Consider the following 27,237-nt stretch of genomic DNA (forward strand, 5'->3'; position numbering starts at 1 on the left):
AAAAAAAAAAACAAAAGACAGTAACTTTTATATGTTATCTATTCTTGATAAATAATTTTATTGTTTAAAAAAAAGTATAAGTTACACTTGAAAGTTAATAAATGTATTGCCTAAAAACTTATAAATATACAATATTACAATAAACCGGTATATTTTTAGTACATTATAACAAATTTAAATATAAATTACTTCAACAGTTTAACAATGACTAGAATAGTTATAGTAATAAATCTTGAAAGCAAACCTACTTAAATATAAATCTTAGGTATTGTTTAACATTTTTATTTACTAAATGTTAAATAAATAAAATAATAATAGATGCCTATTACCAACTAAATAATTAAATTCTATGTTAGTTTTAAATAATACTCATACATTCAGTTTAAAATATCAAATAAATTCAATTAAACTATCCTGCTTAACACCATAATAAAATAAAATATGATACATGTCAAAGAATAAATTTAATTTCTGATAAGTGTTAATCAGTAAGAAGTTATAATTTTTTTTTAATATTGTCTTATTTTAATGATCAGAAATCAAATTAATACAATTAAAAGAAACTATTATTATTGGTTTTTGAAAAACAAACACAACAATGAAATGAATCTATATTATAAGTTATATAAGTTAATATTAAGTTATATTAAAAAACCAGATAAATTATTAATCAGTTTAAAATTATTTAGGAAGGTGACGCACTTTAGAATTTAGAATATTAAAATTAACTTTTTTATTATAACACATGTCTAAAGGCCCTGGGAAGTTATTGACAATTGTTAATTTTTACAAAAGAACACTTACTTATAGTGGTATTTAAATAAAATTAATTTATCTATGATTTATTCTCAAATTAAGAATCAGTGAGTCACATTAATTGTACTTAAATAATTTGGTATCATCAAACATCACTTATGTAGTCGCTCCAAAACTAGAGTTGGAATAACAAATTAAATTAAAAATTAGAATAAATTTGATATATATGTTTTAAATATATAAATACAAGCAATGAATGTTCATTTAGTAGATAGAAAAAATGACTTACAAAAGTTCACTAGTATGAATATATTTTAATTTAAAGTCTATGATGAATCATAAAAACAGTTCTAGTTAGAGTTCTGTTTATACATAAAAATAATCAAAACTAATATAAGTTTACATTTTTTCATCATAATTTGTTGTTTTCCAAAATTTCTTTGAAGGCAAAACCTGCTCAAAATCTACAAAATACATATCCTTTACAACAATTGTTAAATCATTAATGTTTTTGCTTATTTCTTCTAAACCTGAAATTTACTTAAACATTTTTTTTTTTAAACAATTATTTTTTTCTATACTATAAAATTTAGTTTAATAATTTTCAAACCAATAAACTTTGTACTGACCAACCACTGTAATAGTTATTGGTAACCACATTATTATGAAGATTTTAGTTTTCAGAGGTTTAAAAATAATACATAAAATTATTTTTAATGTGGCCAAAATAAAATAATTTTTTAGAACTATACATTACATTATAATAAATAAGTGGAAGATAATTATTATAATGAACTGCTTAGAACAAAGAACTAAAGCCATTTTTGTTAAAATTAATTATTCAAATTAGTTTTAACCAAAATTCCACTGGTATTAAAATGTATAATAATTATTTTTACTACCTACTCTATCTTAATACTGCAAGTAAATATTTGTTCCTTAGTTGTAGAATTAATAAACAGTTAAGTGTATATGGTAGGATTGAAATAATGTTTTCATTTTTTTTGTGCGTGTGTGGTTAAAAGAACCTGTAAATGTTACCTGTATTATTATTATTATTATTATTATTTTGCAGACTATAGTATAGTATAAATAATCAAATTTTGAAAATCTATACCTAAATGCATCTTAAGTAATAAGATACTTATGCATTTTTCTTTTCAATTACAATAATTACTACTTTCTAGTATGTTAATTTCAGATAGTTAGATCTTTATTTGGTAACCACACATCAGGTCCTGAATGTTCATCGATAACATTTTTTACTTTTTCAAAAATGTCTTCAAACGAATCACCTTTTATTATAGCTGTAAATATATTAAAACATATTCAATGAAGGAAATACATATCTGAATGTTATTTATATCTGTTTACCTGTTAAATATTCATAATAATCTTGTTCAACTTTCATTTCTTGATCGTAAATTTTCTTTGCACGGTCTTCAGTCATTTTATCACTGATTTTCCTAAACGATTTAAAAATATAAAAAAACAGTTAACATAATTTATATTTTTGAAGTTAAAAAATGAAATACCTAAATACTTACATTATAAAATCAAGAGAAGATGCTTTAATAAATATAGTAATAGGATATAGGTCAGCTGCTTGCAGACGTTTAATAGCATTGGAGCTTACATCAAGAATGCAATGTTTATTCTATGAACATTTAAAGGAAACAATAAAATTAGAATAATTAATTACACAATATTTTAAACTATATTGATATACTACATATTATGGTGTACAATATTAATCATACTTGTTCAGCAACTTCTTGGACTGAAGCTAGAGATGTTCCGTATAAATTATCATTAAACTGACCAGCTTCAATAAATAAATGTTCTTTAATATCACGTTCCATTTGTTCACGTGATTTAATAAAATGATAATGGACACCATCAACTTCCCCAGGCCGAATTTCTCTTGATGTGTCTATATGATGTTAAAAACGTTTTATAATATGTATAATTAATAACAAGTAATTTATAAATTATTACGAGGTACACATGATCCAAACTCTTCTGGATATTCTGATATAAGATGATCGTTTATTTTGTCTTTGTAAATTCCAACTACAATGACAGGGCGACTATAGCTTAATGTTTTCTTAACAACAGATTCATATGGTAAAGTTGGTTCTTCTAAAATACATACATAATATTCAATTAATATCTTTCAAATAAAATATTCATTTTTTTAAATGTAAATAAAAAACAAATTATGTTGTATACAGAGTTTCACTTAAAAATTAACTCAGTTTATTTCAGTCAGATTATCTTACATTGAAATAAGAATATTTTAGAAAGATAAATAATATTAAAATATAAATTCATGATCAATTTTCAAAATGTTACTTCTTTTGGTGTAGCATACTCAATAAATAAAATTAGTACTTTTTTTTTTTAATGGCAATGTGTTATTTTTACAAAATTTAAATAATTCAATTTTTTCAAGCAACTTTGATGATTTAGTTTTTTTCAGTTGATTTACAAGGGTTTTAACAAAACTGCATTTATTTTGTCACATTTTATTATTCTTAATAATTAAAATACATTTTGTAAAAACTATCTTACAGTTAAAAGTTTGAGGAGGACAAAACTATTACAAAATATATGACTACTGAATGAAAATATATTGAGATCACAAAATTAACTTTAAATTTAAGGGGTCTCAGCAGTTTAAGATTTTTTATTGAAATTATGGCCAAGGCTTTTAACTGTTAAAATGTTATAAGTCATTTAAATTTTGAGTTAGAAAAAAAGTTTATTCATTAAAGTTGATTGAAAAAAATTGACCTATTTTAATTTAGTTAAAAATTTTAAAAATGGTCTGTGTCCTCCTCAAAAATTTTAATTTCAATCAAAGGCTATCCAGTTGAAATATTCTGTATTATTATTTAAGTGAAATAAACTATATATGATACCTAAAAAAGAATACAATTCAATAAAAAAATTACTAATAAAATAAAATATTCTAAAAATAAGAGAATAAATGTTATATACGTCATAAATATTGCTGAATACTACTTTAAATTTAAAATAATACAAATTTATTTAATTTTAATTATATTCTATCAAATTAATTAACAGAATATTAATAACCTACAAAAATGTCTATAAAAAAACTATTTTTTTTTTAATACATTGAGATATTTCTAAGGCATTTTTTACTTAATGACAGCATGATGCAATATTCAAGTTGAGGTTAGAAATTTTATAAAATGACTAGTAACACATTTGATTTAAGGAATTTTAACAATTTATTACACGTATAATTGTATTGTATTTAAATAATGAATATAAAATGTAAACCTAAATAAAAGTCTACATATTATAATACAAATGGGAAAAAAATTAATGTTAATAAAAATAAGGTCACTAAAATTGATTAATTGTTGTGATTAATGTGTAGGAAAATGTTGAATACATGCTAACTGCCGTTATCATGCAAATAGATGGGCACTATTAGTTTTAAAAAGCATAGTAAAAGAAAATTATTAAATTATAAAATATATTTCATGCTGTTAAATGGAAAATAATAAATAAATGGTTATGAAAGGAAAGAAAGGATGTATATTCCTAGTGAAATATCTCTTACCAACAAGTAGTTCAATTATGCTTATGCTGCTTAAATTAATACCTTCAGATGTTGGATCTTCATGAGTGTAACAAAGCATATAATCTGTAAACCCAATGTTTACTGTACAATGTGTATAAAAGGAAGAGAGAAGAATAATTCAACCAGTTTCAATGGGGAATCATCTTAAACCATTTTTAAATAAGATACTAGGTGGAAAAAAAATAATACTTACGATCTTGGTCTGTTCCAGTACATTCTAAACGATCTGCTTTACTACGCATGAATGGAAACATTCGACTTAAAGCAAAATTTTTCTTTTTCTTTTCCAGAGTAGAAGTCTAAATAAAATTAATTCATTGTAGCTTGGATAGAACATCAGATCATAGTAAAAAGTGTTTACTTTATCAATAAGAACTGGAACATGACCTTGAAATTTAACTGTACGATCCCTTGACTTTTGTTTTCGTTCCCAACGTTTTTTTGAAGGTACAATACCAATACGATCCTCTTCACCAGCTGGAACTAACTTCTTAGCTTGCCACCATTCATCATCATTAGCATTAAGTATGTGTAGTATACTACCATATGTAAATGATATACCACGACTTGGTAGGCCATCATCCCGGTTTGGATCATAATCAAACAAAGCCCTGATATTTAATTTTATATAGGTTAAATGGCTATAGTTGTAAAAGCTTATTTCTTATTACAATATATAATTTGTAATGTTACATAGCATATTTTTGACTGATAATGGCCTAACAAATTAAATACCTAATTAGTCATCATTCAGTGTTTAATGGTGACTGATGACCATCTGATGAAAATCCATGGTTGTCATAAAGTATATGCATTTAAATCCTAACTTAAATATTAAACTTTAACAGGTATGAAATGACTATAATACTTGATTAGAAATGCAGTATATTATGTTTATAAAAAATCATATTCTATTCAATATAGGAAATAATTTTGGTGGTCCCTTTAAGCATAAATATATTTAAACACAATAGACATACATATGGTTGATTTAGTGGAAGAATACACAGGTGTTTCCTGGTTATGGCTGAGGTTATTTTTTATAATTATAAAAGTATATAAAAATAGAGACAGTAGGTTCTGCATTATTGGCATTTTATGTATATAATCATATTATAATTTAAAATATGAATGTAACTGTAGTAGTAGCGGGATATGAATTAAATGTCTATAAATTTCTTATGAAACTGTTTCAGTAATAAACATGAATATACCCATAACAGAAAACTACATTAAATTAATATTATAACTATATTTTGAAACTAAATACCTGACAAATAACTGTAATTTTTGTGAAGGTCTTGGTAATGTGCTTGAAGATACAATAGCTTTTTTCATTATTTGTTCTTTAATGTCTGCTAATTTAATTTGGAGCCTATGATATTCTACAGGTCGTTGTTGAGCTACAATAGTAACAATTGGACCATCGCCCTAGAGATTAATTTTAATTTTAAAAACTATATTATACTAATTATTAAAATTGTATCAAAGAAAAAATAATATTACTTTTAAAGCTATAGCGGCATCATCATGTGTGGCATTTTGCATGTCAATTGCATTAACACTTAAAATACGATCACCTGGTTCTAAAATCCCATTTTGATCAGCTGGGCTACCAGGTGCCACATAAGAAATAAAAATACCTTCCTTATCTTCCCCACCAATAATGTTAAATCCTAACCCTTCATCAGACCTTCGAATAGTGGCTACTTTTTCAAGCCTGAAAAATTGTACATTTTTATAAATTATTTATGCAAAAATAAAATGTTCAAATAATAATTAAACATACATTAATGATAAATTTTCACTGCTCGATTTTGATGAAATGCTGGATTTAATTGGTGTTTTTGGTTTTATATAACGCATGCTAAGAGACTCTTTCACTAAAAGTTGTAGTAATAAAAGTATGAACACAAAAGTATATATTATTTTAAAAAATAAATGTACATACCAATGACAAGTGTTACTTTATCACCAGTTTCTTTAAGAGCAGCAACTGCTTCTTCATGAGTTACATTTTCTAAGTCTACATCACCATTCTATGTAATATAAGAATATCAAATAGTTATTTAAAAATTACTGATTTTTGTAAACCAAAAATGTTTAATTAATACCATTCATCAAAGTTAATGTTAATACTTACCAGCGTATTTTTAACAGCAATCAATTTATCACCTACTTCCATACGACTGTCTTTATGAGCTGCACCACCTTCTAAGATCTTTGTAACATATACTCCACTATCTCCAGGTAAATGAACATTACCAACACCTCCAGCTATTGTAAAACCAAAACCACCATCCTCTTTTTCTAATTCAATCTCTGTAACTGTATATGATTTTTCTGGTTCAACAAATGCATCCTTTTTACGTCGTTTTACATGCTAATTGTTTATAAAGTTTAAAAATTAATATTAAATAAATATGTAATCAATTGTTAATTTAAAAACAAAACATACCAGTGTAACAACATCTCCAGCATTTTTAAGAGCAGCTACAGCAAAACTATGAGGTACATGTTCCAACGACTGATCATTCACTTTTAAAATAATATCATTAGCACGAAGACCAGTTGCACCAATATCTGGACTAACTCGAGTCACAAGAACTAATGATTCTGAATCCACACCACCAGCAATGCTGAAGCCTAGGCCACCAGAGCCCCTTTCAACTGTTATTTTATCATATTCCCAATATTCAGTTTCATCATCCTAAATAATTATTAGAAAATTATTTTATATAGACATATTAAAGTCATTAAATATATCTTAGGTAATCAATATTATATTAATAATAAAAATAATAATAATAATAATGTCCTTTATCATGGTAAAATAAATTCCTATTTACACGAAATAAAATAAAAATTGCAATTAACAGATAATTGACATCAGAAAACTATTTAGACCAATCACAAATATAAATATCAATACATAAACATTAAAATATCTTTGTTAATTTAAAGAGCTATCAATAAAAAAAAAAATATATTCAAAGTATTAATCGTAGACATCAAATATAGGAGAGATAAACACATATATTTTTAAGAAATATACAGTAAATAAAATAAACCTTTATTTCTAGCATTTTTAAAAAATAAGATGATTAATTCAAAATAGTCTAAAAAATTATTTAATAACCAATGTAAAAATGTAAAGATAATAGTCTGCATCTCTTAAACAAAAGCAAAATAACAATAAACAACATCATAACTAGAATGGAGGTTCTTCAAACATTACATTACATTAGCATGTCCCAAATAGTGGGTCGCGACCTACTACTGGACCATGAAAATATAATACCAGATCACAGAATAAATAAAATTCTCACATTAAATTTTTTTATGTATCATTTTGTTTGATAATTTGAACTTATTAGTAAAAATGTTTACAAAGAATTTACAACATAAATAAATAATTATTGAGATTATCAACTAGACTTTATAAAAAACCTCATCTATAAATCTATAAACTCACTTAGACAGATTTAAGGGAGAATGGACATTAATAAATTTTTGGTTATCTTCTTATCAAGAGTACCCAGTTTTAGCAGAACAAGCGATAAAGTTTCTCATACCTTATGTCATGACCTATACTCATAAGTGTGAAACAGAATTTTCAACACTCATGTTCCTGAAGAATAAATACAAAAATCAGTTGGAATTGAACTTACTTTAAAAAAAATTAACGTTCTTTCCAGCAAACTTGGAGTTACAAGTTAAAAATAAACAACTTCATACTTCTCACTGATAGAAGTCAACTAATATATCAACTAATTATTACATTGTTTTTACAAATTAATGCTTCAATTGTATAATAAAATTATATGTGGACATTCAAATGTGTTTTATTTTTATTTTTTTTGCACAATGATAAATGTAAAACCTTTTGGTAGGTCATAAAGTAAAAAAATATTAATTACTGGGCCAGCTCAAACAAGAATTTGGGAAACACTGCATTACATAATAAAAATAAAAATTAATTTTGAATTTTTAAGAGACATAGAGACCACGCCAAACTTGGATATTCAATTTTAGTAAAAAATAACAATTTTAATGCATAATCAACATACGAATTTTTAGAAGTAAATTTATTTAAGTTGAATATCTAATTAGCAATAAAATAAATATGGAGTTAAAAAGAAAATTTTTAATTAAAAAAAGATGCCTAAATCATTAAATTTACTTTATTTACTATAATTATAGAATCCAGAATAGGCCTTATATATATTTTTAATTCAGCCAGTTAAAAACAAGTAAAACTATGAAATATCATAAAACTTAAATAATTCAAGTTATAATAATTAATTAAGATTTACTCTGTCAAAATCCTTAAGTATGTTTATCTATATTATAATACTGTATTAAATATAAAGTTTTTCTAACAATTATTTATCTTATTATAATATGTGTATTATGTACAATCTTTTAACATTTAAGTTTCTAGAATTAAAAACAAATGTTTTAAGTCTACTGTTTTAAAGATTATTATTATTTTTTTAAAATTTACTTTCAGTGATTTCATCTCAGTTGATTTATTTTACAATTTATTAAATTTTCCATAATTAACAATTATTTAATTATATTAGGATACACTTACAGTTTCAAGATTAGATTCTTGTTCAGTAGCATCGCCACAAGACTGATTTCCAGTATGTCCACTCAGCCCATTAATCTAAACAACAAAATATAAATATATTAACAGACACAAAATATTTTTATTTATTTATTTATGTGCATACTTGACAACTTATATCCACAAATTCTTTCTTTTTATAATCGCGTTGACATTCAGTTTCCAAGGGTTGAAAATTAAGATCATTCTGTTAAGAGACATATTTAATAATCAGAATAATTGATAACATATTTTAGCAAGGTATATAAACATGTTATTTTAAATTTTATACAAAATATCTAAATAATGTTTTAAATATAGATTAAAAATTAATGCAATTGGAATCGTGATTTACTTCACTAAATAAATAAATAAAATAAAAAACAGATTTAAGTAGTGACAATGGACGCTCAAGCCTTCAAATCTTGTACAAAAAAAAATTATCAAATTTACTTATTCTTTTATTATACTACAGATTGTAAATATATATTTATTTAAAATTAAAATAAATAAATAAAAAAGATTATTAACAATTATAATACTTGATATAATAAGGATTTTTAATTTTATTTATTTAAGTTTGTTGAAGGTTTACACTGCATAAATAAGCTTGTATTTGCAATAAGTAATGAAAAATGTTAACCACGCAGTAACCAAAATTACATTTTAATACTAAATAATTTATTGATTGTAATTTTGAAAATGTTGAATAATTATAAGTTATAAGTTATAAGTATATGCAAAAAGTTTATTTTTTTTAAGGATCAATTTTACTGTATCGCTTAATAAACACTTTTAACCTATGTAAACTACTTAAGATTAAAAATCTACCATTATCTTTGACAGCATTTTCTATAGATGCAAATACATACGCTAGTCACTTATTTATAAACTAATGAATATATTTCTAAGAATAAAACTGAATACACTCATTTTGCTATTATAAACTAAAATAGTAAGTTGTAATTACCAAACCAACTTTAGCATCAAATTGATCCAATATATATTTTTGTGCAATTGATATATCTTCATCTGTTACAGAATGACTTTCATCTTGAAGTGCCAATTCATAAAATTCTTGTATATCTAAGTTAATAAAAACAATAAGAGTAAGAGGATTATTATTGCATGCAGTGCCATGTAATGTTATCCCACTTATCACATCCATTAATATATTTATCAGTTTTGTTAATTTAAGTCTTTGGCTAATGTTTTAATTTAATTTAATAGCTAAAAATTAATGGTAGTTGATCTGAGACCAATATTATAAAAATGAATTACCAACAAGAGCCTGAAAAAGCCTAGACTTAAAGACGCTGATCACAATCTTCATAACGACTTGTAGATCATTATTGGGTACAGTGGAGAGTTTGGCATGATAGTCTTCCAGAAGGGCTAAAGCCCTAAGGGTTTCTGTAATGAAAAAAAAGATAATATGTTAATAAAATAAAACGGGACTTAACAATAAAAAAATCATCAAACAATGATTTTATAGTAATATATATAGTACATATTATTATATTATTATTGTTATATTTCACAACACCAATAAAAAATAGCACAATATAAAAACGTAAACAGTTGATTTTTATTTTTTACGAACATTAATGACATTGTCGATACTTACCGTCTTGTTTACAGACTGGCATTTTTGTGGTAAAAGCCTTGACTCTTAAGTGTAATTGTATGTTATTGTTATGTCGTACTGTGGAATAGGTTTTTGTTTAGTCCTTTGAATAGTAGCGTTTTACGAGGCGTCAACGGCGATGGCCGATAACCCTAAATGAATGAAGGACGCACACGCACGCACATACAAACCAAGAGGACTCGATGATGGCGACGCACTAACGTTAAGCGCGAGACGTCGCGGAAAAATCAATCGCGTCAGCTGTGCAACGTTAGTGGGTCATGTTGGCGAGGGTAACGTTAAAGCAGTTGTATAGCTACTTGGTTTTATAACTGTTTTTTTTTTTTTTTGAGTTCTTGACGTCGTAACATCGGACTAGCTGATCATCTGGATATGACAATAAAGATGCGATGATGATGGAAATAATAATATAAAATTGAAATATTATAACTTATAAGCATTAATTATACTTTATATTTTTATAGTATTATAGGTACTCATGTGCCGGAAATGGGTCAATGGTCTTCACTCGACTGTAATCCGGATTCCCAACGACTAACTAGAGTACGAAACCCTTATAATTTTTAATTCATATCCTAAATCCTTAATGTTTGTTTGCGGAAAATTGTTCAAGGTCAGGAGTGTGGCGGATGCTGGTTTCTTAAAATAGACAGTGTTTAAAAATACACAATTGATACATGTCGCCCTCGCCACACGTTTCCTTGTCATCACTATCGCCCGTGAAATCTACCACAGACGACGACGACGTGTAGTGTACCTAGTGTAAATACATCACAAAATTAAAAATACATTATAAAAAATAATAAAATAATAAATAATCTAATTAATTTTAAATTTTGTGACATCGACATTAGTATAACTGTGAAAAACAACGCCACGGCAATACTACGATTCGAAAAAATAATATTGAAAGTCGAGTAGTACATACACTATATGTATATTTATATAAACAATTTAGTATAGTTTCCCAGCTTTCTGGAACTGAGGTAATTATAAAGAACGAATAACTTGATCAAAGTAGTTAATTCAATTTGTTCTATGAGTTTTGAATTTCACCAAGATAAAACATAAATATTATAATTTATAATACATAAAATAAATAAAACTTTATAATGAACAATAACATATATATATATATAAATTATATATTATAATATGATGATTGATCATAAGTTTAAAAATAAAAATCAGTAGATATATTTGACCTGGTAGCGTGAAATTACACCTTCCAAGCAAATAGCAATTTAATTAACTTCAAGTACTTGGGTCTTGGATACGAATTTATATAAAAAGTTCAAAAAATAAATACAACAAAATAGTGTTGAGAATCTCAACATCAGTAATTAAAAGGAATATTTTATTTCAAAGTTCAAATTCGTAACATTTCAAACAAATGTTTTAGATGTTTACACTTTTACACTTTCAGCAGTGATCGACTTTAGTTTACAAGTTAACAACCAATCGTGCATTTGCATTGATTTAAATATGTAAATGTAATATTTTATAATTATTAATTAAGTTGTTTTACTAATGGATAATATTTCAAATAAAATATTATCAACTTGTTGAAGTATGATCGTATGAAATCATACATTCAAAAATGTTAATACTGGTTATTTAAAGTGATAAGTTCTGAGCCTAAGCCTCTTTTTACCAGCTGATATATATACTTTTAGTTTGATAACGTAATTAATTTTAATTAGTAATTAGTTTAGTATAAACAACACTAGAGTTTTTGGGGGTATAGGTGGTAGTGTAGTAGGTACTTCAGATTTGCGTCTGAAATGTATAACTTTTTAAAGAGATCAGTCTAATAAATAATAATAATAAAAAGTACCTATTTTAAGAAATTATTCGCAATCATTTATTTTCAAACTATTATATGAATTAGGCTTTACATACAGTCACCTATATAGTTATAACTATATAATTTTAAATTGATTTAAAAAAACATATAAGGTATGATATTATTTAAGCAATGTACATACTGGCTATTTCATCGAAGTGTTTTTTTTTTTTTTTTTTTAATTATTAAAAATGAATTATAAAATACCAAAAAATGTATTTTTAATGTATTAAATAAGAAAATAGCAATGTTTTTAAAGGGCCTCCAATATTAGTAGTTTCAAACCTGTCTCAGATTCAATACTGAGTATTAACTATTAGTAATAATTATTCAATTAACATGCTTTGATATATTTTTAAATATTCTTAAATATTAGAGCACTTTTCTAAAAAATTAAATCAAATAAATAATTTTAAAAATAGAAATAAGTAGAAAGAATTTCAACCAAAATGTCATGTTATTAATGAAGTAGGTAGTTCCTTCTCTTATTATGATATTGTAATCGTAATATTATGTTAATTAAACATAAGTATTTATGTTTTTAATGTTAGTTAGGTATATTGTTTTGAACTTGTCCTTACAAGTTATAAATGTATCAAATTAAAATTTAATAATAAATCAATGTATACGAAAAACGATTGTGAGCAAGGACGGTCTGTCAGTCTTTATTACTTTATTAGGTACCTATTTCATTATTTTAGGATTTGTGTTGCTATCATAAGTAGTATTGTAGTAATTTATTTTACTATTAGTAAATGGTAACACACTAATACAGCAGGTCAAATTATTTTTTTCCAAAACATTGCATTTAATATACTATTAGTATTAAATTATTTAAATAGTTTTTAACTATAAAATGTATTATTTTATCACTTTTGAGTCAATCTCAATACACATTTACGTCTTACGATTTACCTAAAGTAAATTGTTTTGATATGTGAATGCGTTCGTGGTATTTACAAGTGACAGGCAGTCATTTAATTTAAACCTATTTTTAAATATATCTAAACATTATGAAAATTGAAAATGTCAATTCGACAAAATCAATTTTTGTTTCTATTAGCGTAACAAAAGAATAATAGATATTAAATTATTAAACAATAAATTGAATAAAATATCTTAGAACAAAAAAATAAATATATTAGAAGTATTAGCTAGTAGCATAAATAGATTGTGGAACAAAAAGTAGTGGTCCTCACAGATAATACAATATGGTGATAACGACGTTATCTAAACTTTGGTATATGAGTCGCGTGCCTAGCGTTCGACAAGAAGACAGTATACCGGTGTCTGGACGTGTACGACCGACAGGCAATCTGTTTAATTTTAAAATTTTTACTGTTAGTCTTTATTTTTGATTTTGTATAGTTTTGTCCTTTGTCTGCCACAAAGTACATTAATTATAATTTATAGTCGATAGTAATTTATTTCGCTTTTTGCCTACAGTCCGAAGTCCGTACTTTGTGCATTGTCAAAACGTTATGTTCATCGAAAAAGGGAAACCAGAAGAAATCCCTAAAGGGGCCATACGTCTCACAAGAGACGAGGTCCTAGAGTACATGACCGACCTGATACACAAATGGCCAAACACTATGGAATTGTCAGTGACGATCACATTGCATGAATATCTTTTATTGAGCACAATCTTATTGGTTTTAGATGGGCGTTGAAACACGGTAATCCAATTCTATCATCGGCTGTTGTACTGTCAAGTTCGGTGATTTTAAATTTCTACCGCAAAAAACTACAACTTAGAAATTATGGACGTTTTACTTTGTTCTTACCAATTGTTCTTATCCCATCGATTTTTGATCAATTGTATCAAACCTCAGTATGTATATATGAATATACAACATTACAAAGACAACAATTAAATCATTATATTTTATAGATGACTACTAAATCAATCATTTTGCAAGAAGATTGTCCCATTTGCATTAGTACACAATCAATGTTTATACAATTGGGCACAGGAATTGTTTATCCATTGATGGGCACAATTGGTGGAACTTATATGGTAAATATTCATTGCACTTGAACAGTCACTTTAACATTTCACTAAAATTTTTAATTTTCATTGTTATAAATATTCCACCATAACTTATCATATACTTTCAGTTTGCCCACAAAATGGACACATTTTATTTGAAATCCAAAGGACCTGAGATGATAAAAGAATTTGCTCTACATGTAACAAAATTAAGTCGTCCACTCTATAATAGACTTACAGCATTTGTTATTGGTCATGCATTATTAAGTTATATGATAAGTCGTTATCAAATGGATAATTTTGAATTTTTAAGGATTAAAATGTTACAACAACAAAATGAAGAAATAGAAGCATTACGTCAAAGTAAACAAATTGATAACAAACAATGATCCATTATGTTACTGTTAGAGTAATTTAAGTGTAACTACTGTATTCTGTCCTGCGATAAAGCATGCTGATTATGCGTATTCCTATTCTACACTCTCCTATTGAGACTGGTTTCATTATGGTAGGATTTTGTTTGGGAATTTGCATAAGAATTAATTTTGTTTGGACCCTGGGGTCTTTTCTCGCTGTACAGAATATAATTAGAATTTTAAAATAAGTAGAATATTTTAGCTTATAAAACAGTGTTTTATGTCCTTTAATGTAATATAATAATGTTATGGTTAGTTTTCATATTTATGTGGGTTAATTGTTTATTATTGTGTAATCAATATATACTAATATATTGTTTATAGAATATATTATATTATATTGAAAGTGGGCATTTACATATAAAAGTAGTCAGTTACTGATTAGATTATATATTAGTTATATGATCTAAATGACTAAATGTTTATTTAATCACTCAACAAGTAAAGTCTGCATAATTGGTTACTTTCTTTTACTCCATACTCTGGCTGCTCTCTAAAGAATGAATCTGTACTTTGGCAAGAATATCAAAGTTAGCATTTAGTGACATGGCTGGTGTCAAAAATTTAAGATGAGATGAAAAACTCAGAAAAATTTTAATTTGTTATTTCTCTTGTGGAAAGTAATTATATTTTAAATACCATAAATAATGAATTTAGTAAAATATTTAACTTAATTTAATGATGAGTGATCTTAATGTTTTACTAAAAATTTATGATTTTTTCTTAAAAGTTAAATCTTAATGTTAGGTGGTTAATCAATAGTTCACTCCACTATATCAACAAACTTCATTAATCTATATACATTTTTAATACTTGTTAGTTATGTAAGTAAATACTAATTTACCATCGTAGTTAAACCTTTCCCAATAATAAGCAGCACACATAACCATTTTAGTAAATACCAACAGTTAAATCATATATTTTGAATTAATGAAACTGTACTCAAATACTTTGAATAATTATTTAAATATTGGCCCTATAATTTTAATAGGAAACAATAATATTAATAAGGTCCTACTTCTATACAAAGAAATAATTAAACATAGGTATCAAGCATAATTGTATAAATTGTATAAATTGATAGTTTCTAAATATATTCCTGCATATAATAATTGTATGTCTTATAATATCATAAGATAGTAAATATCTAGATATTGTATACACTGACACTAATATATGTATACCTACTTATAAATTAAATAAATCAATAATTTAAATTGGAATATATTTAGCAAAATAATATAATTTGTATAAAATAATACAATATGTTATTACTAATGTCAAATTAATAATAATCAACTTATAGTCGTAAGTGACCTATTTTAGTTAGGCGGCAGTTAGACCATGACCAGTTGGATTGTTGTCCCAACCAAGTGAAACTTCTGTTGCCACTTAGTAAAGCCACATTTCTACACACAGTTTAGCTTCTGAAGTACCTTTTTAATGTAATGTACATAGACAATTGATATTTAATAGATTAAAAGTATATAATTTAATCAAATGCCAACCAGAAAAATTGTTTGACAAAAAATTAAAATCATGTTTTTATAAACAAGCTTACTTTGAAATTAGTGAACACATAATAGGTTTTACAACGTTTTAAAAAATAAAACTATTATTCTTCATAAAACAATATCATTAAAAATTGATATATTCTGTTTTTAATACAACCAAGATAAATTAATAATATAAATTAAATTAATGAAAAAAATTGCTTATACATATTAATTATTAATTAATAATTATAATATATTTTTTAAGTTTAATATTCAAATAACTTAAAATCAAATACAAATTAAAAAAGCTCTTTGATTTTTTTTTTTTACTTATTTATTAAAGCATTATTATGAAAAAGTAGACTTTTTATATATTAAACTTAAAAATAATAGATAAATTCTAATAACATTAATGACTTTTTAAATTTTAAATCATAAATTATAAAATTTGAAAGTTTTAAAAATGTAGTAATGATGGAATAATTTCATTAACTCACTAAGTTAAGGAAAGATATTAATTAATGTGTATACCTAAATAATTATTAAGATGTCGGAGCACTGTTTGTTTTCTTTCATTGATCCGCACATGATAACAAATTTGTGTCCAGCAGAAGCAATCTTATTAGCTTTAATTGAGTGAAATGACTTATTATTAAATTTAAAATTAAGAATATCTAAGTCTGTATGCTCACTTTTTACATTATTTCAATTTTTTTGTAAAATATGAATTTTTAAAATATACACTCATAAAATACAGAAATATTTTAGCAAAAATATTAATAATATTATGTTTATTAGATTGATAATATTTAATATAATTTACTCTAATATTAAAGATTAGTTCTGCTGAACACAAATATGTTATATTCCATATGGGTTAGAGGAAAAAAAAACAAACGGGGACCTAACCTAACAATGACATTCTCTTAAGAAATTGTATTATCTGTTACATAGTTTAAAATAAAATGGAAATAACAATTAATTTTAAAATCATAAGAAATTTAAATTTATTGACTTATTACATAAAACCATCAAAAATGGAAATTAAAATAATATCTTTTACCTTAAAATCACAACAATTGCGGAATTTTTATAAAACTTATAATTTTTTTTATTGGTCATCTGATTTTATATTATATTGGATAATTATAATAAATTAGTGATGTTTGTAGTTGGAAATACATTGATTGCGAAAAGGGATGTGAATGAGTCAAATACATGTTTGGGTTTTTAAAAATTGGCAGTGTTGGTATTTGAGGGGCCACTGTGTCTTTTTGGCCCCAAAGATGGTGCTAGCAACGTTGAGTTTGCATATGATTCATATAATCTTGGAAACTGACTGATACAGTTTCACTTTGGTATCTAGTCAATTTTAAAGAACGACGAGTCTCGGGTGTTACATGTCCTCGATAACCTCCTTTACGCAAGAGTGAATCAATGGTTTGTATTTTGTCCCAGCCTGTAAAAAATTAATTTTTTTTGTAATTTTATAGGAAAATATAAAGTATTAAAATTAACAAATAAAAATATTAGAATTAATAGTAAGATTATGCACAACTATTATTCGTTTTACCTTGTTCTTCAGCCACTTCTGGTAAATAAGTAGCAGTTCGCCTCATCCCACGTTCGTTTTGAAACTCAATGCGTATACCGTGAACGCCGATTTCCCAATCGTTGTAATCTTTGCCTTCCTCGAAGTGTAACAATATCGATATGGTTACATGTAATCGGTTCAATTCGTCGCTTGAGATTGGCTTGAACCGTGAATCTCTCAGTGCACTGTTAAAAATATACAATAAAATCAATTGTTATTTGTTCATAAGCAACTATGTAACCAACCTACAAATACAATGTAAGCAAAGGAAAAATTCAATAACTATCAGTTTATAAAAAATTAGATTACAATTGTATCTACGATTTAACTGTAGATATATACTTTCATAATGAAAAAAAATATTGAAATCTGTCAATATTTTATAAGTTCATATTGATATATTACATTTGTTTTCTTTATTACTAATTATTCAATACCTATTAAACATTTAAAAAATATTAAAATATTACACTTAATTTTTAATTAGATTGTATGAAACAAAAAATAAAGGTTAAAAATCAAGTTAATGGACAAGAATGCAAAATATAAATTTTAAATACTAAAAATATAAATAGCTAATAAAATCCATCTAATATTATTTTATAATTTTATTACCATTTAAAATTACCAAACAACCAAATTTGAAAAATAATTTAATTAAATTTTTTTCTTATTATATTTAGTCATCTTTCAAAATGTTATGTTTAAATTGTGTTTAAATTTACCTTGTTATAGCGTATTCGCGTAAGCCACTGTGTAAAGCAATTGAATTGAATGTGCCGATGCACCCCCTGAGTTTCTTGTCTATTCCGGTCTCCCATGTTACAAACAGAGGACTGTAACAAAAACAATCGCATTACCTATATAAAAACTATAATAATTTCGGAACAATGCCCCTACTACGAACAATAAAAAAAAAAATCAAAGAGGAAAACTGATAGTAACAGATCATTATTACAACAGGGTATGATCTCAGATGACAATGTTAATAGCTATAACGACCTACCACAGGTGCACAGAAATGTTACCCAATGTTTTCCTATAATTGCATAAGGTCTAATATTACCTTTTCCCATTGAACTTACAATGGGTCATTTGTGAAATCTGGTTTCTTGGGCGGTTCCAAACTGTTCAGATAGGAATAAAGCGTATCAAAACAAAAATATCCCATTGCTGGAGTAGTGATCTTTTGAACAACACCATCGAGTGGAGCCGTCGATGCACTGCCACTACCACCATTGACGTCTAACGACACCTGATGATGATGATGGAGTTTCTGTTTCTTGGTGTTTGTTTCACAAGAACCCGACATTTTCGACGTGTGGATAGAGATTGTATTAAAACAACTACCACACAAAACAATTTCTACAACGGTAGTATTTAAGTAAAACGCTAATCGTAATAATTAATAAAAACAACTGTCTAACATCGGATTTAATTAAAATTTTATAAGGAATAAACAAAATTTGACATTTCGAACAAAGGAAGAATAAAAATATGATGTTTTGTTTCCTACAATAATATACTATTTACGTATTTATTAACTGGAAAACAAAATTTTGGTTTATTTTATCACAAAGGAAACAACAGCTGACTGACTAACTGAGTCATAATTATTATCATGGATGAGCCACAATCGAGTAATCGAAAATCACATTCCCTGGCCAGTTGTTTTGTTTCCATACAATTGTTATATTAACCATAAAAAAAAAATTACATAAACGGTGAACTATCTTCTATCACACAGTTCACGACTACAAATTAGATTTAAATATAATATGGTCATAATTTAGATTTTCTAAATATCGTGCTCATGCCTTAAAAAAATATAACTTCTATTTTTTATTCTTAATTTGTGACAATAAATACCGAACGAATGGCTGCACTGAATTTTATCGTGAATTCCCAGATGTTGGTCATCAATACAGTTGTTACTTGTTACTTGTTACTTATTAGTTGTCACTACTCACTACTCACTACTCACTGTCTCACTTGTCACTTGTCGTTGTCAGTTGTCACTTGTTAATAATGTAGTTGGTTGTTGGCTTATTAACTTAATAATATAAATTATAAACATATAATAATCATTTTAATTAATAAATAATATTTTAATTTAGCGAATTATATACAACGCACTTATGCGCCAAATATATAATTATATTAAAATAGGTATATTATGAACATAAAAATAAATTGCAAATTTACCAAGGGTCCATGGTAAATTTATGTTCAATAAAATCAATTTTATATTAATTTAAAAAGGGTCATACAAAACAAATAATTTTGATATTCATATTTCATAATGTGATTCCATAAATTTGTTGTTTTTCATTTTATGACAAATTTGTAATCTAAACTGTTTTTAGTATACGAACGGGAGTTAAAAAAAGATTAACATGTAATGATACTATTAAATAGGTACATATTAAATAAAATATTATATACAGAACATAATTAGGACAAAAATAAATTTAATTTTAAAGAAGTCCTTATTTTTGGCTTAATGATGCCTGATGAAACACAACAATTTTAAATCTCTTCTTCTTCTTTCTTCATACAGTAACCGACTTTCAAAAATTCAAAACTAAAATGGATTTTATAAAAACAATAACAGTAAAAAGATAATAACAAACCAACTTAATATTAACCCTTCTAATTTTCTCACACTTCAACAAAACCTTAATGGCTTAATAACATACAGATAAGCGTCGAATGACTTAACTATATACATAAAAAATTACAAACTTACTAAAAAACCTAATTTTAACTGTAATTCCATCCTTATAATCACACCAATGTCAAATTCTGCAAAAAATAAAATATCAATAGTCTAATACTTAACCATTTTATAAAAGGTTAATACCTTTATAATTATAATACCTTTATTATTGCACATAGTGATGCCTAATTATTTACAGTATTTATAAGTATTCATTTTTATTTTAAGTCTAATTCATAAAACAAACTGGAAAAAAATCAATCAATCACTGGACAATTTTTATTACATTTTTAAATAAAATGTACACCTACTCTGCCTCACTGAGGTAGCAGTAGTAAAAATCTTATAGATTTAAAAGAAAATGAGTTTTATATAATTATTTTTAGTGTAAACGTTAATTTCCACACCATCCTAGAGCCCGGACCCAGGTTAAAGGTATAGCAATAGACGTGGTTTTTTAAAGTGGTGTACTATACAGCATTGTCAGCATTCGACCGATTAATATTTCAATAAATTGCACTCATCACTCATCAGTCATCATTATTCGTAGTAACTATTTTTTTTTTTAGTAGGTACCTGTTGGCTGTTTAAACAAGTATTTTATAGTTTTAATAGTTTTATACGGTTATAGATATATAGTACCTACTATCAACATCTGTAGTCATCGATACAGTCTTATCTATGTTTTGTAATATAGGCTATCACAATAATTCACGTCTATGTTGTGGCGATTTGACTTGGCCCCTTGTTGTTATTACTTATTTATTACCGTCAACAGTCGACCTTGCGTAGTCTGTTCCGTATTCGTAGTTGTTGCCTTGAAGTACTATAGCTGTATCGTCGTGTAGAGTGACGGAACTTAGCGGTTGGCACAGTGGCCAGTGCGTAATAGCTATTCGTAATAAGTGTTACTGTGTTAGTCAGAAACTTTCTATGAGTCAGTAGTCACGGCTCACGGACATTTCCTTTTTGTAGCTCACTCTCGTTTAAATTGTGGTTGCTCTTAAATACCTTTCTTTTTTTTTTTTATTAATTTTTTCCTCAATCATATAATTAAAAAATTAAAAAATGTTCAAAGTATACAATAAATTAAACCGTAATCAATTAAAAACACTAGAAGAATATAGGACCATTCAGAAAACTAGAAGGTATGTCGTTTTTTTTACTGTGCAATTTTATTGACATTTGTTGCACAACTGAATGTAATTTGTATCCGTAAAGTGCGGATTATAATATTGAAAATTAACAATACTTAATAAAAATAGAAAATCTGAATTGAGTAAATAAACAGGTAGACACTATTGGTGCTTATTATTAAGTATTTTTAATTTAATTCATTTTGCACAATTTTCTGTCATTCTATCAATTTTTTTATTACATAGTAAACAACTTTTTATTGATGAAAGATTTTATTTTTCTCTATGCTCAATGAATTTACTTAACTTTTATGAATTAAAGGAAAAATAACTTGTATTTTAATACCTTGATAGATTTGAGATTAATTTAAAGCAGCATTATGATTTGTTGCTACTAGTATACTAATTATTTACAAATATTTAGACTGCTTAATTTTAATATAAAAATGTTAGAATATTAAATAATAAATTAAACATAATATAATATTTTTAAGAAGTTTATTAAAATCAAATATATATATCATTTAATGACGCAACATTGTCCTTTGTACTCAATCTAATTATTTTTAATGATTAATTTGGCTTTGATGCATCAAATTTCAATATAAATAGAGCAATGCCAATTAAATAATATTGACATAACCAGGAAGTTGATTAAAAATATTATTTTATTTCTAAAAATAATGTTGTTAGATAAATTTACCTATTTAATCAAACCAAAGTGTTTGAATATTTTAACATTCATCATAAATATTATAAATTTAATAAAAATAAAAATAAATTTTATCCTGAATTACATTTTACTCATTGAAGTATAAAATGTATTATCTAATTAGATTTCTTATATTTAGGACTTGGGTACCTTATGGCTTAGTTATTATTTTGAAATTTTCATTACTTAATGAAAAGTTGAACATAGTTACCTACAATGTTAATGTGATTCCGGTTTCAAAATCACAATCTTATAAAACATAATTGATAAAAAATACTTTAATCAAAGTCTGGGTGCCTAGTGTCTACCTATGTGGTAACCTTTTGTTAACTATTTAAAAAATTATTTTAAAAAATATCAGTTTAAATTAATAACAATCTGTTTGGTACTTATTGTTTTACCTATATGTTATTATTTAATTATTTAATTATTAAAATAATTGTTCACATTTACAATTGAATAATTGAACAATATTGTAAAAGGGTGAAAACAACTTTAAATAGTACCTACCTGGATATTTACTTTTGATTAATTTATAATGAAAATTTTTAAACAGATTGTTGTCAACAACTGCTTCACACTCGGCAGAAAAATCCTCAGATTCGAAAAAAGATGTTAAACAATCAAAATCCTTCACGATGAACCTGTTTCGTGGTCAATTACAAACTTCACAAGTTTTCCCATACCCAAATGTATTAAATGATGAACAAACTGAAACATTAACAAGTCTAGTTGATCCAGTGACAAAATTTTTCAAAGTATTAAACAAATTACAATTTAAAAAATCTATAATAATTTATATTTATTGATTTAATTTTTTCCAAGGAAGTCAATAACCCACTCAAGAATGATGAGATAGAAACAGTAGAACCTAACACTCTTGAAGGATTATGGGATATGGGCGCTTTCTCTTTACAAGTTCCTCAAGATTTAGGTGGCTTGGGTCTCAGCAATACTCAATATGCTAGAATGGTAGAAATTGTTGGTGCTCACGATTTAGCTGTGGGTATTGTTTTAGGAGCACATCAGTCCATTGGATTTAAAGTAAGTATTATCTACTGCATACATTATATTTGATACGGTTTATAAATCAATGATAAAATAATATCAGCTTAATGACATAGCTGGGAATGCTGAGATTTATTCTCAAACATTAAAAACTATTAAATACCTTGAACTTTAAACAATTTGAATAGTTAAAATACACTGTACTATATTATATTATGTAAACATACGCATAATATTTATGTATTCATTAATATTTAATAAACTGGAGTAGACATTAAGTAATATTTTAGTTATACAATCAAATTCCATGTATATTGTATATTTGCACTTTCTTTAGAACTTAGGCCAGGACTTGGTTTTTACAGTTCACATTTTCCAGATCTTTCTACATTAAATAGAGCTCTGTGATATTTTTATTTACTAACTATTCAAATAACCAATATTATATTTAACTGATCCTGTATATTTGGTATAGTTGAAGGGCATATTTATTACATAATCTTCCAGTAGTAGAATTAAGTTGTTCGAGGCCGGCAAATAAAATTTCTATGAATATTCTGAGTTTTTTTTTTTTAATTTTTCAAATTTTTTTCATATTAACTAACATACACATACACATAGCTATTTGACAATACATTATATGATAAAAATGTTATGTTCTACAATATTGTATTGAAAGTGGAAATCATAAAATAATTTTTATTATTATTTTATGTTTAGATAAAAAATTGTGATATTAAATATCATGTTTTTTTTATCTTTTTGAAGGATGGCATATAAAAGTAGAAAAAATAGTCATTAGTTGTATTGAAAGAGTGGGAGATTAAAGACAAAAATGTGTGAACTAATTTAAATTAGTAGGTTGTAAACACATTAAAAATGAAAGTTAATACAAATATGGAAATCTTTTTCTTATTTATAAATAATTTGGACATTCTATATTATATTATAATAATAATGTCAGTGTGCTGTGTGTATAGAAAAACTTTTTTTTTCATTTATTTGCTCTATAGCATGATTAGCATGACTTAGAATCTAAAAAAATAATCTAAATAAATTCTTTAGTTCAACATTTTCAAATTGTCACATAATTGTAGTTTTAATAAAAATCGTGTAATGCATAAATATATTTTCCTACATGATAAGTTTTTTTACAGTATATTATAGAAAAAAATCTTTATAAATTCTTTCATTTAATTTCAAAAATTTGTCATAACAATCATAATACTTTTTGAATTTTAAACTATTTGATTTGAAAGTGTTAATAATATTATTTAGGAGTTAGAAATGTATATGTAGTGTATACCTAGTAAAAATATGTTAGTGACTTCAGTTGTGTAGACAATTTGATATGGATATTGTTTTTTTGTTTTTCTACAGTTATGTTGCTATTTTCATTAATAAACTTCAATGACATTTTATAAATAATTTTCTAGTATGATTATATTTTCAATCTTTAAAACTGTATGATACTTTTGTTGAGCACTAGCAAAAAAATATTACATAAAAAAAAAAAAATTATGTAAACTTCTTCGTAATTATAAATAATTTAAACTGTAATATTTTAATATTCTAAGTTCTTCAATTATTCAATTATTCAGCTAATGAACATTTTAAAATACAACTCTCTTTTTTCACACCAATTTGTGTTTTGAGCTTATCTCATATTTAGATAAATAATAAAATATAATATTATTAAACAAAACCCAGTTGATAATATTTTCTAAAAAAAAATTAATCTTATAAATTACATTGTAAATATTTATCTACTCAAAAAATTAATTATAGTTTTTGGTTATAACAGGGAATATTACTATTTGGAACACCTGAACAAAAAGCTAAATATCTACCTAGAGTATCCAATAAAGAATTTGCTGCATTTTGTCTGACTGAACCGTCATCTGGTAGTGATGCTGGTTCTATCAAGTATGTTTTCTCAAAGAATTATGGAATTCTAATAATATGTTATTTTGTGTTTTTCAATTTTAGAACTCGAGCAGTCTTATCTCCTGACGGCAAACATTTTATTCTGAATGGAAATAAAATATGGATTAGTAACGGAGGAATGGCAGAAATAATGACTGTATTTGCACAAACCCCAGTAAAAGATGAGAAGACAGGTAAAACAGTTGATAAAGTGACTGCTTTTATTGTGGAACGAGCATTTGGTGGTGTTTCAAATAGTCCACCAGAGAAAAAAATGGGTATAAAAGCTTCAAACACAGCAGAAGTGACTTATGAAGATGTCAAGGTGCCAATCGAAAATGTTTTGGGTGGTGTCGGCCAAGGTTTTAAAGTTGCCATGAATATATTAAACAATGGACGGTTTGGAATGGCTGCTGCTCTATCTGGTACTATGAGATCAGTGACTGCCAAAGCCGTAGAACATGCTACCACCAGAATACAGTTTGGTAAACGTTTGGACTCATTTGGAAGCATACAAGAGAAACTGGCTCGCATGGCTATGCTGCATTATGTGACAGAGAGTATGGCTTATATGATATCTGGAAACATGGATTCTGGGTCTGTTGATTATCATTTAGAAGCAGCAATATCTAAGGTATAAACCAAATTTTAATTCTAAAAATATATAACTGATAAATAAAATGATATAATTTTTCTATAGTGTTTTGCATCTGAATCTGCCTGGTATGTATGTGATGAAGCTATACAGATACTAGGTGGAATGGGCTACATGAAAGGTACAGGCTTGGAAAAAGTTATGCGTGATTTAAGAATTTTCAGAATATTTGAAGGTACTAATGATATATTAAGGCTATTTGTGGCTTTAACTGGTATCCAGTTTGCGGGCAGTCATCTTAAAGAATTACAAAAAGCATTCAAAAATCCAACTGCAAATTTAGGATTAATACTTGAAGAAGTCACTAAACGAGCTCTCACCTCAGTAGGATTTAGTTCTACTCCATCTTTATCACACTTAGTTCACCCAAAATTATCAAATGCTGCTAGCCTTGCTGGTCAAGTAAGTAAACGCTTTGAGATTTCTTGATCAATATTACTGGTTTTGATTGTTATTTTTAGAGCGTAGGTCTTTTTGGACCAGCAGTAGAATCACTGTTAATCAAATATGGAAAAGGTATTATTGATGAACAGTTCCTTTTAAATAGATTAGCTCAAGCAGCTATTGATACATACACTATGACTGTGGTACTTTCTCGTGCAACAAGAGCACTCAATTTAGGTCTTCCTACTGCTGATTACGAAGCACTTCTGACCCAAGTCTACTGTTCTGAAGTATGTCTCTTAGATATATTATATATAATATGCATTATGCGTATACATATTTTATTTGACATAATTTATTTTTTATTTTAGGCCAGTGACAGAGTAGCAAGCAATTTATTGCAACTAAAGACTGGCAAGAACTTAGATAACTTTTCAAAAATGAGTAATATTGCTGAACAAATGTGTCAAAGTGGTGGTTTAGTTCAACCCAATCCTCTAAATTTGTAAACTGTTTAAAATAGAGTATTCTATTCTGGAATGATTAATTAATGTAAACATAGAGTCGCTATAATTAGGGTAAAGTGGTTATTTTTATATATTCCTTAAATCTTTTAATCATGTAAGCGAATTAAACTTGAGCTTAGATAAATATGTTTTATCAATATTAAACTATGTCTTCATTTATAAAACTTAAAATAATAATTTATAATACTTAAAT

At 25.8% G+C, this 27,237-nt stretch overlaps 4 protein-coding genes across 9 annotated transcripts; 2 read left to right on the forward strand and 2 right to left on the reverse strand.

Moving 5' to 3' along the window:
• Nucleotides 1-674: 674 nt before the first annotated feature.
• Nucleotides 675-10,939, reverse strand: LOC112591170 (disks large 1 tumor suppressor protein-like). Of its 5 annotated transcripts, none has more exons than XR_003114491.1 (20): nucleotides 10,615-10,933; nucleotides 10,269-10,400; nucleotides 9,958-10,073; nucleotides 9,115-9,195; nucleotides 8,973-9,047; nucleotides 6,834-7,085; nucleotides 6,519-6,758; nucleotides 6,327-6,414; nucleotides 6,165-6,258; nucleotides 5,882-6,095; nucleotides 5,646-5,806; nucleotides 4,737-4,986; nucleotides 4,569-4,674; nucleotides 4,355-4,438; nucleotides 2,755-2,898; nucleotides 2,517-2,689; nucleotides 2,304-2,413; nucleotides 2,131-2,222; nucleotides 1,663-2,063; nucleotides 675-931 (listed from the first exon to the last, which is right to left on the reverse strand). XR_003114491.1 is itself a non-coding variant. In XM_025334888.1 (19 exons), exons 1-19 carry the CDS (start codon nucleotides 10,634-10,636, stop codon nucleotides 1,954-1,956), a joined length of 2,535 nt encoding a protein of 844 aa, XP_025190673.1. In that variant the 5' UTR covers nucleotides 10,637-10,936; the 3' UTR covers nucleotides 1,272-1,953. The 5 variants fall into 5 exon arrangements, 3 of the variants coding, with proteins under 3 accessions (XP_025190674.1, XP_025190673.1, XP_025190672.1); XR_003114492.1 differs by lacking the exon at nucleotides 675-931 and having other exon boundaries at nucleotides 1,273-1,784; nucleotides 1,874-2,063; XM_025334888.1 differs by lacking the exon at nucleotides 675-931 and having other exon boundaries at nucleotides 1,272-2,063; nucleotides 9,967-10,073; nucleotides 10,615-10,936.
• A 2,794-nt stretch (nucleotides 10,940-13,733) lies between these two features.
• LOC112591172 lies at nucleotides 13,734-15,149 on the forward strand. Of its 2 annotated transcripts, XM_025334892.1 has the most exons (5): nucleotides 13,734-13,821; nucleotides 13,928-14,081; nucleotides 14,141-14,312; nucleotides 14,373-14,498; nucleotides 14,600-15,149. In XM_025334892.1, the coding sequence occupies exons 2-5, from the start codon at nucleotides 13,963-13,965 to the stop codon at nucleotides 14,858-14,860; spliced, it is 678 nt and encodes a 225-aa protein (XP_025190677.1). In that variant the 5' UTR covers nucleotides 13,734-13,821; nucleotides 13,928-13,962; the 3' UTR covers nucleotides 14,861-15,149. The 2 variants fall into 2 exon arrangements, with proteins under 2 accessions (XP_025190677.1, XP_025190676.1); XM_025334891.1 differs by having other exon boundaries at nucleotides 13,745-14,081.
• A 2,057-nt stretch (nucleotides 15,150-17,206) lies between these two features.
• On the reverse strand, nucleotides 17,207-19,428 carry LOC112591158 (AMME syndrome candidate gene 1 protein). Its single transcript, XM_025334872.1, has 4 exons — nucleotides 19,063-19,428; nucleotides 18,703-18,813; nucleotides 17,957-18,162; nucleotides 17,207-17,842 (listed from the first exon to the last, which is right to left on the reverse strand). The coding sequence occupies exons 1-4, from the start codon at nucleotides 19,287-19,289 to the stop codon at nucleotides 17,676-17,678; spliced, it is 711 nt and encodes a 236-aa protein (XP_025190657.1). The 5' UTR covers nucleotides 19,290-19,428; the 3' UTR covers nucleotides 17,207-17,675.
• A 1,986-nt stretch (nucleotides 19,429-21,414) lies between these two features.
• Nucleotides 21,415-27,237, forward strand: LOC112591111 (very long-chain specific acyl-CoA dehydrogenase, mitochondrial). The gene is made up of 8 exons (XM_025334783.1): nucleotides 21,415-21,844; nucleotides 23,101-23,302; nucleotides 23,370-23,588; nucleotides 25,357-25,478; nucleotides 25,542-26,112; nucleotides 26,179-26,535; nucleotides 26,595-26,807; nucleotides 26,889-27,237. Exons 1-8 carry the CDS (start codon nucleotides 21,765-21,767, stop codon nucleotides 27,024-27,026), a joined length of 1,902 nt encoding a protein of 633 aa, XP_025190568.1. The 5' UTR covers nucleotides 21,415-21,764; the 3' UTR covers nucleotides 27,027-27,237.

Source organism: Melanaphis sacchari, unplaced genomic scaffold (assembly GCF_002803265.2).
Source record: "Melanaphis sacchari strain LSU unplaced genomic scaffold, SCAv2.0 Contig12_pilon_pilon, whole genome shotgun sequence".
Classification (NCBI taxonomy): Eukaryota; Metazoa; Arthropoda; class Insecta; order Hemiptera; family Aphididae; genus Melanaphis; species Melanaphis sacchari.